The following is a 15,877-nucleotide window of genomic DNA, read 5'->3' as shown; positions in this document are numbered from 1 at the left end:
ACCTCAATTATATTTAGCAAAGGATACGGTTTTTGCTCCCTCGTTCTGGAGGGGCTGTTATTACCACATCCCTGAGTTTCTGGAGCTTTGAGTTATTTCCAACATTACTGTTATAACTCTTTAAGTGCTTTCTCCTCCCTCAAGGGAACATAATATAAAGAAATAAGAGGTCTAATTTTCTACTTGGACAAAAAAAGTCTTGATACAGAATCTGCCCCAAAACTTTTGCAACGGTACTCTTAGCTATCTAGAGGCGTACTTACTTGCTCTCAACCCATGAAAATCAAAGTTCCTTAGGAGGGTTGATTCCTAAGTAACTCTACGGACAAGCCACCCTAGGGTCTCATATTCTTGTTTGGTCCCTATTGGGTACATTTTTAGTCCTAATTTTGGAGAGTCAAAACCAGGTAACTGGTCAATTGCTGAGAATGGGTAACATTTTCTTGTTACATAGGTATTATTTGTTTGCAAGGAGGAATTTATATGGAGCATCAAATCTCTTACCAAAGTCTTGTGTTAGGTGATTTATAGTTTTTCTGGCTAACCAATCATTTTGGAAATAAAGACTTTTTACTACAAAAATGAAATTTGTTTGGACTTCCACTTGAGATAGTAAATAGATCATAAGGCACCCAGTAAAAATTGCCATATAAAGAACAGCTGTAATTGTTGTATATATTTAGTCAATGCCAAAAAAGCTGTAATCCAGTTTATAGCCACATTTTAAGATTACAATAAATTCAGAGATACATTCCCTAACCAGACATTGGGTCACTCACCTGTCATCTTGCCAATGCATTATTTGAAGGAAATCTGTTGTAGTAAATAAAAATAAAGCCTGGGCTTCTTCGGACCCAAAATTGAAAAAACAAAGATATTGTGCCGTTTTTAACTTGAACTTTTGTATTAAACATGTTTTAGGCATACTCAAAAGTCTTGTACTTCTTCCAGGAAGTAAGTGTACATTACACATTCTCACATGACTATAATTTTCCAGAAACTTAGAATCCATGGCTAAAATTTCAATACACAAAAATTGTCCATGTCAGCTAATGGGCCCTGGAGAAACACACTGATCCCCAATTTAAAAATAAATAAATAAAAGTAAAAATAAAAAAGAGCATATTCTATAGGAACCCCACACTGAAAAAAAAAATTGTCCATGTCAAATTATTTCTGTGACCTTACAAATAGCCCACATTTTTCAGGCAATAATTTAAAAGAGTTAAATATTAAAGTGTACCGGGATTATATGGTCGGTCCCTTTTTCCCCAGAGTTAAATATTTATATGCTAAAGAAATAGATACTATTGTCCAAACAACACTAAACATAAATGTTCAATCCCCAATTACAACAGACTCAAGGAAGACACAGACATTCCACTATTTGGTTATTTGGTGCTATTAATTTCAATAATAGGATGACTCATTTTGTTCTCCATATTGCCCAAACTTGACAAGATGAATGAAATAAATTAGTGCCTTTTGAAAATGAGATGCTTTAACAAACTATAAATAGCAGCTGAATGCTACTGAGCACGAAGACAATTCTTCAATTTAAATCCTTTGAAATCTATGAGCAAAATATCTGTACTAAAATGTCAAATTTAAATCACGGCGTCCCTGCTTTAGACAGCCTGTTGGATCAGGTTTTATGCACTCTGTAGGGCAGAGAGGCGCAAGTCGAATAACGGTTAAGCAAGGGAAACCTGGATTCAAACACTGCTATACCCCTGAGAAGCTGTGAGAGCTGGGGCCAGTTACTTTACCTCTTTTGGCTTCAGGCTTTCATACATGCTTTCTTCCACTAAAGAATTTCTCTTAGAGAGTTTCAGCCAATTCTCATCTCGAGAGCAGTCCTGATGGTATCTTGACACAGGAGTCCCTGAAAGCCAATTTTACCCCACCAATCCCTCACTTCTTTAGAAACCAGAAAATGCCCCCTTTGTGTTGAAGCTGGCTGGAGTTTCATTATCTGTCACTTATAACTGAAAATGTCCTGACAAATGAAATACGCATGCCACAGTTCCACCCAAGTAATCACTAGAGCAAAATATAATTTCAGACTTTTCATTAAACATTCATACTGTAACATAAATAGTATTAACATTTTCTCATATTGCTCTAAATTGTTCATAAAAATCAGAACATGTTCTTAACTACTTCCTGGTTTTAGAATTGATTGGTAACAGTCCTCATATTTTAAGCAGTTATATGTTTAAAGAGTTCTTTATTTCAAATAATTTGTATCAAGTAGTAGCGGAAGAGAAAGGGTAAACATCATATTCAAGACTACCGACTCCTTTACAATAGTGAGAGTTGGTAAAGGTAGAGTCTGTTTCAGGTATTGGCATGTGACTCCTGCTGGGTTATCTTCACCTGGAATGTACTAGCCTATCCTGGAAGTCAGAAGCCCCACTTGTGAAAAACACCCCAACTTCCCGCTCCCTTACCTACTACAGTAGCGCTACTCCACATGAGATATGCAGCTTGAGAACATCCGCAAGCCGTTAATTACCATCCTACCACGAGGGGAAAGCAAGCACTTAGAAACTTTTATCACAACTTGACACTGCACGACATCTAAGAGCATGATCACTTTTCTAGTAATTCTTTTTCTTAAATCACATTTATAAAAAGTATGAGTCCACAACAGTAGAGATGAAAAATGTTAAAACTTGGCCCTTCCCCAATCAGGGGACCCGCACTGCATGATGTCATTCTCACTCACCAGTCAGGCAAGGATGCCAGCCTGAAAACCCGAAGCTTTTGAATCGCTCAAATGCTTAAGTATCTACATAGTGATATCTACCTCCAGGCTTTCCAATTACACATCTACAATTAAGTACCCTGCACTGGCTCTTTTTCCTTACTCCTCCAACATCCTTCCCTCCCCAGTGAGATAATTGCCCCGTCACCGATTTTGCCACAGAATTTCTCAGAAGAGCCCACCCTTACTACCTCTACTTCCTCAGCCTCCAATCATACCTCAACCTACTATAATCCGGTTCCCACAACCAGATGACTGAAACAAATCTCTCAAAGTAAGCAGCAACCTCTGAATGAACACTGCTGCCTCTTACTTCTCCATCCCTGCCCGGCACTCAAAGCTCGTCACCACGAAGCTGCCCTCCCTCGACATCCTTGAGAAGTCTCCTGCTTCTCTCGTTTCTGGCTGCTTCTCTTGGCTTTTTCCTGCCTCTGCATCTTCTACCCTCACATGTTCCTTTTCCTTTGAACCTTCCCTCAAACACACTGTACTTCAACCCACTCCCACCTCTTCAATCATTAGCTCAACACAGATTAATTCCAAATCTGTATTTTTAGTCCTAAACTCTTCTTTTGAGCTCCACTCGCCATCTCCAAATGCCTCCTGGACTAACCCTGTATGTTACTGCCCACAATTACCATAGATTTTATCACTAGAGGGTTGCCTGTGTTCCTTATTCATTCATCAAATGGCTTTTCTGCAAGTGCCTGGCAATATGGGTAAGGCAGTCAACACAGCAGACATGGTTCTGCCCTCACAGAGCTTACGACACTAAGGTGCAGGTCAGACAAAAGAATTGTAGATGGTTAAGTGTCATTAAGGAGATCCAGGGCAGTGTAATATTAGGATGGGCGGTCAAAGGGGCTCTCAAAGATATAGCACGTAAGCCATGAGCAAAAGGAGGAACAGCTAATTGGACTAGTTGAGTGAAGCAATTGATTTGGAAAATACATCGTATGTTTTAGGGTGTAAGAAAGCAAATCAGCTTGAATGTAAATGAGAAGCAGGAAGGTGACAGTTCCTGGTACACTATGGTAAGAAATTTGGATATTAGTCCAAGTGCACTGATATGACGACAGATTTTAAGCAGCAGTATAATATTTAACTTATGGTCTAAAAAACATCCCTTTGGCTGCATTGAAATAATAGCTTTATACGGCCAAAATGGAAATAAAAAGACTACTTCAGAGGCCCTAGTAGGAACCTGGGTGTGAAATACGGGGCTTAGACAAAAGGCACAGCACAGACAGACAGATGACAGATCCGTGCTTCCAATAACCTCTTACCTGACTACCCTTCCTTAAATCCACACTGCCGTTGTTCACACTAGGTTAGACCCAGACACCCCTTGTTCAGAATCCTTGGCAGTTTTCCATTATATACAGAAGGGCCATCCTACCTACAGCCCTCCACAACCCAAGCCGAGTCTATTTTATCATTATTTTTTCCCCCACTGCACTGAAGATCCTTTTAGATTAAGCTTCTAGGCCCAGGATACGCCCTGCTTTGGCCAATGTTGTGCCTTTGCCGAGGCTTTTTGCTAGCACATCCACCTGCTCCCCTCTTCCCCACTTAAATCCTACCAATCCGTCCAGCTCCAGCTAAAATACCACTTCTAATTAAGAAGCTCCTCGAGCTATCCCAGGAGGAATATATCCCATCACTTCTACTGGACCCGACAGCTTTTGCAGGCTTCTCTCCATCTGCCTTAACTCTGCAGTCCTGGCATTTATTTTCATCCCTCTTAAATCTTCCTCCACTAGATACTGAATAATTTGTAGGAAGTAACAACTCCAACTTATCCATTTCCCCAGAACACCTAGTAAATTCTTGTACAAAGAAATCTGTTCCAGGGCACCGGTTAGCTCAGTTGGTTAGAGGGCAGTGCTCTTAACAACAAGGTTGCCAGTTCGATCCCCACATGGGCCACTGTGAGCTGCGCCCTCCATAACTAGATTGAAACAACTACTTGACTTGGAGCTGATGGGTCCTGGAAAAACACACTTAAAAAAAAAGCAATCTGTTCCAATTAAAATACCTTTTTTCCAAAAAGGACTTTGAAACTTCATAAGCAATCATTGGTTAAATATCTGTAAGTGGTCAGGAGATACTGAAAGTGACCACTTTACCATCATCTCCTCCTATTTATCTGCCAGTTATCTGTTCAATGGGATTGTTATGTATAGGAATGGAAAAAGAAATAAATTAGAAAAAGTGATAAAAGTTAGAAAAGGAACAGGCTCAGCCTTAAGTATATACAACCATGTTACTTCGAATTTTAAAAGTCAAACAGTAAAACAGGGAAACCAATTTATATTATAAAACTTGAAAGCCCCAAATTTAGAGAAACATCAATGTACGATGAATGTTAATAGGGCATAATGTCCAACTCTAAAATATTACAAATCCTTAAATAGGGAGAAAATTCCTAGGACAGCAATTTATGACTGTCAGTTCAGAAAATCCTGTTTGAAAGAATTTCAACATATATAAAGAAACATAAAAGATTCTAAAGTTAGAAATGTAACCTGAAATGTTAAATGTGCTCAAGAGCAGGACTGGCAAATCATGGCCCACAGATCAAATCCAGTCTGCCATCTGTTTTTGTACAGAAGGGTTTTTACAATCTTAAACAAATTTTTAAAAGAAAATTCAAAAGAAGATTAATATTGCATGACACATGGAAATGATATGAAATACAAATTTCAGTATCCACAAATAAAGTTTCATTGGAACACAGCCACATTCATTCATTTTAAACATTACTTATGGCTGCTTCAGAGCTACAATGGCAGAGTTGAGAAGCTGGTACAGAAATTATATGGCCCACAAAGCCCAAAATGGTATTTACTATCTGAATACCAGAAAAAGTTTGCCAATTCCCCAGCTATACAGAAAAGATTTCAAGCCATGGAGTAAGAGGGCTACAAGGCATGTCTGACTGTATGATGGAATCAAATGGGGAGAGATTTCAGCTTCTAACCATGGAGTAACAGGAACTGGATTTACTCTCCTACCTCAGACGATCAGAAAACTGGAGTAAATATGTGAAACAACTGTTTTCAGACAGTTTATACCAAGCAGTGTAGGACTACAATCCCTGATGCAGGAGAAACAAGGTAAGCCTTAAAACTGCCCTGGCTTTCTGCCTAGAGGCACACTCCAGATTGCAGAAGGGATGGAAATTCTAAGCAGAACACAAATGCTTTCCCTGAGCTGAAAAGACAGGCACTGGAGATCAGGGAGTTTGAGGCAGCTGAAAGTCGCTGGACAAAGTTCTGGAGAGGAGAGAGCTACATGGAAAATGAGCTCCGAAAATATGCATAGGGTCAACGAGTCTTTGCTGACTATTAAGATACACGTGTACAAGGTGAAACTCCAGGAGGGTGGGCAACAAAACCACCCAGATGCTGTGACTAGAACATACCTCGGAGCTCACGTAGGGCTGCAAATTGTTTCAGTTCCCACTAGCCAAAGTGGAGAGTCCTCACTGATTCCTCAGGGCATTCAGTAGACACCCCAAATGGGCCACACCCCGGAGTGGATCTAACCTATCGTAGGAAAAAGCTGCTTGAGACAGCACGAAGCTTAAAAACAAGCCTTCAAAAGTGTAGCATTCTAGTGCTATAGTATCAAACGCCACAGGATAAATGGGGTATCTTCCTGGGCAGTAATGTTAATTAACATTCAAATAAGTTTGTGTGCTTTGCTTCAGGTTCTTTAGATTTCACCCTCAGATGCATTCACCCTCCTCTCCTCTGTAGTTAGGGTTCTCGTCAAGAGCACTTCATAGAAAAAGTTTAAGAAACAGTGACTTCAGCAAATATTCAAGAAATCACTAAGGTCAAGCCATTTCACTTCAAGTTCACCTACAAAATGACCAATAATTGACTTTTAGATTCAAAGCCTAAGGTATTGTTGGGAAAAGGTAGAGAGCTACTAAAATTAAGTTTCCTCCAACACTCATTCCTTCAAGAAACCACCACAATAACAATAACAAGTCATCAAGCATCATCTTGTGATAACAGATCAATTTTAATTCTAGCACCTGAAGCTATACAAGGATACGCTTTATAAACCTCATGGGACTGTTGTACTCATTCAATAAAGTGACAACTGTGCAATACCACTTAGTATCTCAAAATCAGGAACAAACTTTTGAATTGTTTAAACACAATCCACAGAATTAAAAACAAAATCAGAAGCCAACCACAGTTATACTAACTGTCAATTACATGTACTACTTGATGTAACAGTCAATATCTAACAGGGGATGTTGAAAGTGATTTCAGATACTCGTCCTGTTGTACTCTATTGGAAAGGTTTCTTAAGTAGCTGTGTGACTGGCCAAAGGTGGGTACAACCAGGACCAGGAAAGTTCTACCACAGTTTCTGTAGTTTTCACTTCTTTTGTCAGTTAAAAGTGAACAGTGAGAATTAAATACTTATCTTTACATATACACAAGGTATGCTGTGAAAGCACAGTTGCTTACAAACATATAAAAATACTTGTTAACTAGTTTGATAAGAAAATAATGTATAAAAGTATATAGCAAAAACATTAATCATCTCTGACCCTGGAAAGATCAATTCCATATTTTATATTACAAACAAAAACTGTTTTAGTTTTTTTGAATCCCTTATCCAGAAATACTTTTAAAAAGGAAGACAGACAGAAATTATTTATTTTTACTCTCAACATGATTGTGAAAAGAGTTAAATTAGAAAACCACAAACATTGAAACGCCTAAGTCCAGAAAGAGTCCAAATATTTGGCCACATAGGATATTATCATTTTTAAGAGCAGGAGTAATAATAAAGGGTTTTAATGTAGTTTTTAATCAATAAATACAACAGGCATTTTGGTATTTTGGCCACTGGAAAACAAAGGCTGTACCATCAGTAAAGGTCTGAGATGTCTCACTTTTGAGGATTCAATTCAGTGTATTTAAGGTTAACTGAAGGTGACATCAAAACTTTTAGAGACAGACAAAAATTCACATTTTAAAAAAACTCCCTATGTTTCTATGTAGAGTAACAGTAGGCAATATGATTCCAGAAGTTAAAAGTTATTTCATAACGTATGACTTCAGCTTGGCAAACAGCTTAGGTTCCAAGCCATCCCTATTAAAAGGTAAGCCCTTAAAAAAGAATCTGTCTGTGTACACAGATATATATTTAAAATAATCAGATAATCTTTGAAGCAGCCTTAGTGTTTCCTTTAAATCTGTCTTGAAATGACCAAAGGATTAGCTTCATGGAAAGGATTAGCCAGTTTCTTGTTCTAAGGCTACCACGGTGATCATTTGTCTAAGGCTAGAAAGGTACCAACGTGACGTAAACCGTAAGGAGAGCAGAAGATGAGGGCTTTTCCTGGCAGTTGGTAGCTAACACTCAAGGGATTCTTAGAAAATGACACAATGGCAGCCTTTCTTGTCTTTTTCTTTCCGCGTTGGTTCTGGTGAAGGAGGACACTCCTGCTCTTGAAATTTCCTGTAGGAACAGAAAAATCTACACATAGTTGCATTCTTGGTAATACATTAGTACAAATGCAGGTTGTTTTTGGACAAGTCTAGAATACATGCATGCTTTTCAGTGTGAAATTTCAACTACGGAATCAAAGCAAATCTTCGAGTGGGGGAGGCACAAATGCTTCAACACCAGCATAACAGAGCTGTCTGCGCTTCATTAACAGGCAAGTCTTAAATCCGGTGAGATGCTGAGCTTCAGTAACCTCTAAAATCCCTTCTCAATTTAAAATTCCATGACTCTAAGGTATACTTAAGAATAAACACCCATCACTAGAGGGAGTTATAAAATTACCCTTACGAGGCATTCCAGTTTCTATCCCTGTTCTATCACTTATTAGCTGTAAGTCAGGATTAGACAAGTTACTTGACCTCTCTGAGCCTCGATGTTTTAGAAGGCAATAATAAAAGCCCACCTTTCACAGTTGCTATGAGGATTAACGATCTTGTTACGTTTAAATGCCTAATGGTACCTGGCATAAAAAAGCCCCTCTACCCGCTCCTCTCCTTTGATGATTGATGAATACAGATTCTGAGGATTAAAACCAAGGACAAAATATTTCAAAAAAGCAGTAAAAATTATTTTTAAAAAGCACTGGTTTGTGTGTGTGTGTGTGTGTGTGTGTATGTGTGTGTGTTAAAATACACGTAACATAAAATTTACCATCTTAACCATTTTTAAGTGTACAGTTCAGTGGCATTTACATACATTCACAACTCGGTCAGGCTGCTTTTTGTATTTCAAGTTGGTACTTCCTGATGCTGCTTTCACAACATACACCAGGTAAGAGGAGTTTCCTTTTCTAGTGCCTGGTTTCCCACCGCCAGCTGTTGTTTAGTAGTGATAAACCTCTTGCCACAATGATGGTAAACGATAGCCATCTTACTAAGTACTAGTAACAACAGCATCTTACTCGATACTAGTAACAATAGCACCCTACTCGAAACAAGTGTTCTTAGCTGCAGGCGGCTGCCGGCTGCCGCTACTGATGATCATGTTCCCGTCTTTCAGTAAAGAAACCCCCTGGACTCTAGTAATAGGCACTTGGAGATGTTTCTCTTTTCTCTTGGGTTCTTAAAAATATGTACCCTTGGACAGTGAGATATAAAATTGAGGATAAATGGAGTGTGACTCCTGACTGATTTGTCCAGAGAATTGATGCCCCTCTGTTCTTAGTGGTTTGCAGAGCCCATTTTCGAGAGATACGTGATACGATGTCATTATATGGCGTGTGGTGTGTCTTTATCCTCCCAAGTCTGCTGCGTGCATTTCCAGCGAACTCCCGGTGCTGCCCTGTTGTTGGTCTGAGGGCCACACAAGGGATGCGCTCTGCTCACGTGAGCGCAGGTGGATGTGGCTCCTCCAGACCCTTCCGGGGTCTAGAAGAGGCTGGAGCTGCTTCCCAGTCAGATGAGCTGCTTCAGACTCAGGCATCAGATTACACAATCGTATTTGTCTCAGGTGAAGACTAGGAAACGAACCCTGACTCCTCATTACTTTCATTCTGAGTTCCAGACTCTGGGGCTGGGAACCAGAATAATTCTTTTAAAAAAAGGAGAGGTGGGGGCTAGATTTTTCTTCATGTTAGAATAAGAAACTGTTGTTGGGTTACATGGTGTGTTTTGGTGGCAAGAGAAAGTCTAGAGTAACCACTGTGTCTGTAATGTTAGTGAATTTTAAATGTCCACATTCACACCTTTTTCTCCCTTCTACCTGTCTTTAGGAAAGTGGCTGAACTGGCTGGCAATATGCATATTGGAATAAATCTTATATAGTCTTCACAAAAAAATATAAAATAAAATAAATACATTCACGATGTTGTACAATGATAACCGCATCCAGCTCCAGAATTCTTTCATCTTAAGACTGTTCTCTTCAAAAATAACAGAACTCAAACTTGTAACAAACTACTAAAAAAACAAAAAACTATAATCTTTATTTTTTCCCACCCCCCTCAAAGAGAATGCTCTGGCAAGGAGCTGAAAATTACAAGAAGCCCGTAGATCAGATGTCAATTAAGCTTAGATACACAATTAACATAAGCCCACTCCACATATCTGTCAAACTATGTAACTAGCAGAGAAACCAGCGGATCTAGGGAGCAGAAGGTGAAGTAGGGCCCAGGCATAGACTCAAAATAATCAAATCAAACCCTGTCCACGAAAGCAACTCAATCCGTGTCTCATACAAACATACACAGTAACTCCAAATGATCTCCCCTCAAGCTTCCTGGAACCCATTAACACTTTCTGATCCACGGGGCCTCCTAGGCCAGCTACCAGAAAAACTCTTTGTAGTCTGGATATTACACTTGCTGGCCTCTGGGATGATGCATGTCTACTACCTGGCTTAGTCTTTGCCTGGGAGGAGTTGGGTAAGAAGAAACGCTAAGAGCACAAGCTCTGGAATTGGAGATATGGATTCAAGTCCCAGCTTTGCCATTTAATACGTCTAAGTTTTGAACAAGTTATTTAACCTGCTTTCTCATCTGAAAATGGGAATAAATAAAAGTATTTAGCTTACTGGGTTGTGGTGAAGATTAAATGTATCAGTAAGACATGTAAAGCACTTAGCACAGTATCGGACAGAAACTACTACTCAAATGTTAGCTGCTGTCATCACTGTCTTCATACCACCATCGCCTTTGGAAGCTGCATAAATTCTTTCCAAAATCCCTACATGTAAACTCTCTACTTCAACATAATTAAATTAAGTGTTATACGTAGGAAGTACCCAGAACATAGTATGTACTCAATTAAAAATTTTAGCAAGCCATGTGCATTAATCCCTAGAACAGAATCATTCCTACATACAATGTCCTTTTCCTTTTAATGTTCCTAAAACATTAATGGTACTTTTTTCCCTCAGCGAATGGTTTTAAAAAGCATGGTATGATTACCTGTCAAATTCAATAAATTAAAACAAACTTCTAGAATGTGTTTGCTTACCTTATAACCCGGACAAGTTCGTGGAAAGCTTGATCTACATTCATCCTAATTTTTGCTGAAGCCTCCATGTATATTACCTTGAGCTGTCGTGCTAACTGCTGTCCTTCTTCCTGGGTTACCTGAAATTCCAAGAACTTTGTGTGAGGTACAGTATTAACAATTAGATCTGTACCATCTAACCCTCGGCCACAGATTACAGTTAATCCAGCCAGAGGCCAAGCTGGTTTGTTACAAATGAACCACAGCTCAACACATGTTGAAGCCCAGCTCTGCAGAGCAATTCAGAACATACTTGCAGCGGAAACAAGCTTTCAGCCTAGTGATTACTCAAAAAATATTAAATACAACAGTGATGAATTCTGAGAAGGAAAAGTACAAGGTGCAGTGAGGATCTATAACCCTGTTTGGCAGGTCAGGAAAAGCTTCCTTGAGGAAGTGATATTTAAGCTAAGAACCAAATACAGACTATGGAGTTAGGTGGGGTGGGGGTGAGGAAATATCCCTGACAAAGGAAATACCACGTGTGAAGGAGATGGTGGGAAATGGGCTTTCCAAGTTCCAGGAACTGAAAGAAGCCTAAAATGTCTAGAGTACAGCAAGCCAAGAGAGCAAACGACAAGAGGTGAGGGTGGAGAGAAGGGCACACCTCAAAAGGCTTGGGGTCTTCGTCTCAGCATTTCCCAGTACTTGGTGTATAGGAGACAGTCCACAAATATGTGAAAAAAATGAACAATGAATAGGATCGATCACAAGCCCTCACAATGCCTTCCTTACATTAAGAGGTGAAAGAAGGTAGGCAAGGAAGGGTGGCATAGCTGATGACATATAAAATGGTAGGTCAGAATCAGAAAACATTAACCAAATATGAATAAATATTTTAAACGTAAAAGGTTCTAATAGTGATATTTACCTAAAATTATTAAACTATATTACATTTATATCATGGGGCTGAAAATTTTATTTCTGAAAAAATGACTTTTACTGCTGTCGTCACCACAAAAAGAACTATTTGCAGGAAAGTTAGAAAATACAGATGGAAAAAAAGAAAAGAACTTTTAAGAAACTGTTACTCATAGAGAACCACATACTTCTGGTTTTTCAACGATGTACATTTTTCTCTACAAAAATAGAATCATGTCTGTATATTTGTTATACACTGGACATATGCTAAATTCGTTTTTCTAGGTGTACTTTTCTAAATGCCATAAGCTTTTCTACATTAATAGTCATGCCACTTGCTAACAAAGACAGTTTTGTTGCTTCCGTTCTGACGTGGATGCCTTTTCTTTCTTTTCTGGCCTCACCTCCTTGCCTGGAATTGCCAGTACAATGACGTCAGTGGGGAGAGGGGTACTTTTGACTTGTTTCTGATCTCAGGGACAAAGCATTTAGATGTATGCGTTGATAGCTTTTATCAAATTCAGAAATTTTTCAGCCATTATTTCTGTTAATCTCAGACACTGTAGATTTCATTTCTAGAAGTTTTATTTTGATCTTTTTACATCTTCCATGTCTCTACTTAACATATTCAGTCTTTTCTCTAGCTTCCTGAACATATGGAATATAATTATAACTTTTAATACCTCTGCTCACTAATTCTATCATGTGTCGTTTCTTGGTCTGTTTCCACTCATTGTATTTTTTTCCCTCTGTATTGTAAGTCATATTTTCCTGCTTCTTTACATGCCTGGTAATTTTTGAGTGGATGCTTGCCTACTGGATTTTCACCTATCGGAGTTCTGGATAGTTTGTATTCCTACAAATATTTTGAGCTTTCTTTCAAAATGCAGTTATTTGGAAAGTCTGATCCTTTTTATTATACAGTACCAGAACAGCACTTAGCCTAGGGCTAATTTTGCCCCACTACAGAAATAAAACCCTTCTGAATACACCATCCAAAACCAAGAATTATAAGGTTTTCCACTCTGGCTGATCAGAATATGAATTATTCCTATCCCTATTTGAGCTCAGTGTATTATTCCCTCTAATCTTTCCAGGTAGTTTGTTCTCCCAATTTAATACCCCATTCCCAAAATTCAGCAACTTCAATGAAATATCATTAGGCTATTAAATTAATGCAGATACATCTTACAAGTACTTCATAACAGTTTTTACCCTGTTGTGTTCCAAAAGGGTGGCAGGCAAGTTCTACACAGCAGTGGTATAGCCACGTTTATGTAATTTTTAAATTACCCTTCCTCTCTCCAAAATAGCATATGAACCATAAGGCCTATGAATTTGAAATATAAATCAATCAAATCAAGCAAGCAATTAACAATAAGAAAGGAAGCCAAGTAAGAAAAGAAAGCTTCACAAAGCCAACAATTCCTATTTTTAAAAAATGTGACATGGTAAATTCCTTCCTATAAAAATACCACCATGTTTTCACAAATTCTGTTCCTTCTTCCTGAGATGTCATTCCTTCTCTCCCAACTCCGTACTCTTAATCTGTTTCTAATTAACACTTCAAGACTCGAGCAATCGGAAGGGTCCCCATACTGTTGATGCTGTTTTAGCACTGCGTCCCAGCGCTCCCATCACACCATATAGTGGCCACCGACAAAAGCCTTTAACATACTATGCTGCACTGCAATTTTTGCTTCTGTTTTCTTGCTCCTTTGTAGCTAGGGAATAAGGAACACATATTTGTCTTCCTATATCCAGAACCTAGAAGAGTGCACAATAGCTAACTGAAGAGTTAACATACATTAATAGTATGACCAATCAAATAAGTACATCTTGAAGTAAAAGAAAAGATGATATAGCAAGAACACTGAAAAATATTTCAGACAAGTCAATCTCAACAACTTACTTTATTTAATATAAATCTGACTGGGGGAGGAAAATATATATATCCTTATAAGTTTTGCTATTTATCTTTCCTCTCAATTATTCTTCAAAAAGGTAATGTGACCTATCCCTCCTACATAATGTAATTCAGCTAGAGGGGAATAGCAAATGGCCTATCTTTATTCATAGTGAGAAAATTAATGAATTACTGGTCTAGATGATAAAACAATCCCACTGCTAAGACTATTTATATTTCACTTATTTATTTTTAAAGCATGGTCTCACATCATTGTCTTCCAGGAATCAAGGTCAGCAAAGCTTATACAACCACATTTCTGGTGAAGAACTCTCTAACCACATATAAAGCTGCTGTCGAGCTCACTGGTGTGGCCTAATGTTAACTAAGAAGTAGAAATAGCATTGCTATCACCAAAGCAAAAGTGAACAAAAAGAACACCACGTGGAACAAAGCCACAACATTGTGGAGAAATCAACAGAAGATTGAAAGCTCACAAACAAGGATTTCCTACAGATTCCCCAACTCAGAGAAGGCTCAGCCTTATCCCCTGGATTCTCTGATTTGGGAGGTCTGAGTCCCGACCTAGAAATGTTTTGTTTTAAATAACCAAGGTGAATCTGAAGCAACAAATTAACTGATAGGCACGTGGAAACTTCCAGTGAGATTTGGTTCAAAGGCACAAATTAATCTTAGCAGAAATCCACAAATAGGATGAGCTTATCTAGTACCATACATATTCCAAATATAGAAGAGCAAAAATGGGAATGATGAGAGCAATTTTATAAGCAAACTGGGTTAAATTGGAATGGACCTAAACATTTGTAACACTCACTGAGGGATGTGTCCAGTTAATGAATAGCCTAAGTTTATAGAAGCAAAACTTGTTTGTTTTCCAAAAATAGCTATTATGCAGAAAGAATCATCACATTAATATCATGTTTCATTCACTGATTCCCTGATTCATTCATTCAGAAAAATATCTACTGAGTGCATATCTTTGTTCCATGCGCTAATGATGAAGCATGAACAAAACTAACCAGTGGAAACTGAGAAAGCCCTCAATGTACTTACTTCCAGTCAATGGTTTACAAACCTTTTTAGATGCAGACAAGGCACAAAAAGGTAAGGCTAGAAGACCCTTATTCTATTGTTTGAGGGGAAGCAGTTCTTTTTCCTGGGAGGTTATCAGGGCACTTTGTTGTCAAGGCACTGACAGACAGGAAGAGTGGGGATTAGTACGTGTAGGTGCCTATCACTGTATGCATAATGGGTTCCTTTCTTGAATTAACAACAGCCACCAGCAATTAAACACCTAATAAAGGGGAAAGGAAACGGGTGAGCTAAGGTAAGCCAGGGAGGAATAGGGGGTAAAAACAGTGCATTCTAGCCAGGGCTATGTGAAGGACAGACAAGGAACTTGAAATCAGAGGTATCATGAAATCCACAGCCCAAGACCACGCACTGCTGTATGAAGTCTCAGTAACAATGAGCTGTCACATTTACCTACTCGTACATTTTAGCACAGGCAAGCATATCATTTACCTATGTTTTCTTCCTACATCTTTTACCGGTTAAACAAAACGATCAACGTATCTCTAAGGGGCCATGTATGTGGTAACACTAAATAACCAATCAAATTCTACAAATCTTTTTGTTTAGTGTAAATTTCAGTGACTTTTGTTTGTTTGTTTGTTTTTTTCCCTACTGCTCTTTCATCAGTGTCGAGAAAAAGTGTCCCATAAATATTACATGGATGGATGGGTGAAAGAAGCAAGTCCACAGAGATACAGAAGCCAAAAGGAAGCAGGTAAAGCTTCTTCT

At 38.6% G+C, this 15,877-nt stretch overlaps 1 protein-coding gene across 1 annotated transcript in view; it reads right to left on the bottom strand.

Moving 5' to 3' along the window:
• Window positions 1-7,424: 7,424 nt before the first annotated feature.
• RRAS2 (RAS related 2) overlaps window positions 7,425-15,877 on the bottom strand; it is a 69,525-nt gene continuing 61,072 nt past the window's right edge. The window contains exons 5-6 of the mRNA XM_081064430.1: window positions 11,248-11,366; window positions 7,425-8,263 (exon numbers count right to left, since the gene is read on the bottom strand). Coding sequence (XP_080920556.1) covers window positions 8,176-8,263; window positions 11,248-11,366 — 207 coding nt within the window. The 3' untranslated portion in view covers window positions 7,425-8,175. The remainder of the gene's footprint in view (window positions 8,264-11,247; window positions 11,367-15,877) is intronic.

This window comes from Rhinolophus hipposideros (genome assembly GCF_964194185.1).
Source record: "Rhinolophus hipposideros genome assembly, chromosome: 10".
Taxonomy (NCBI): Eukaryota; Metazoa; Chordata; class Mammalia; order Chiroptera; family Rhinolophidae; genus Rhinolophus; species Rhinolophus hipposideros.
This window is presented reverse-complemented; position numbering and strand designations above follow the sequence as displayed.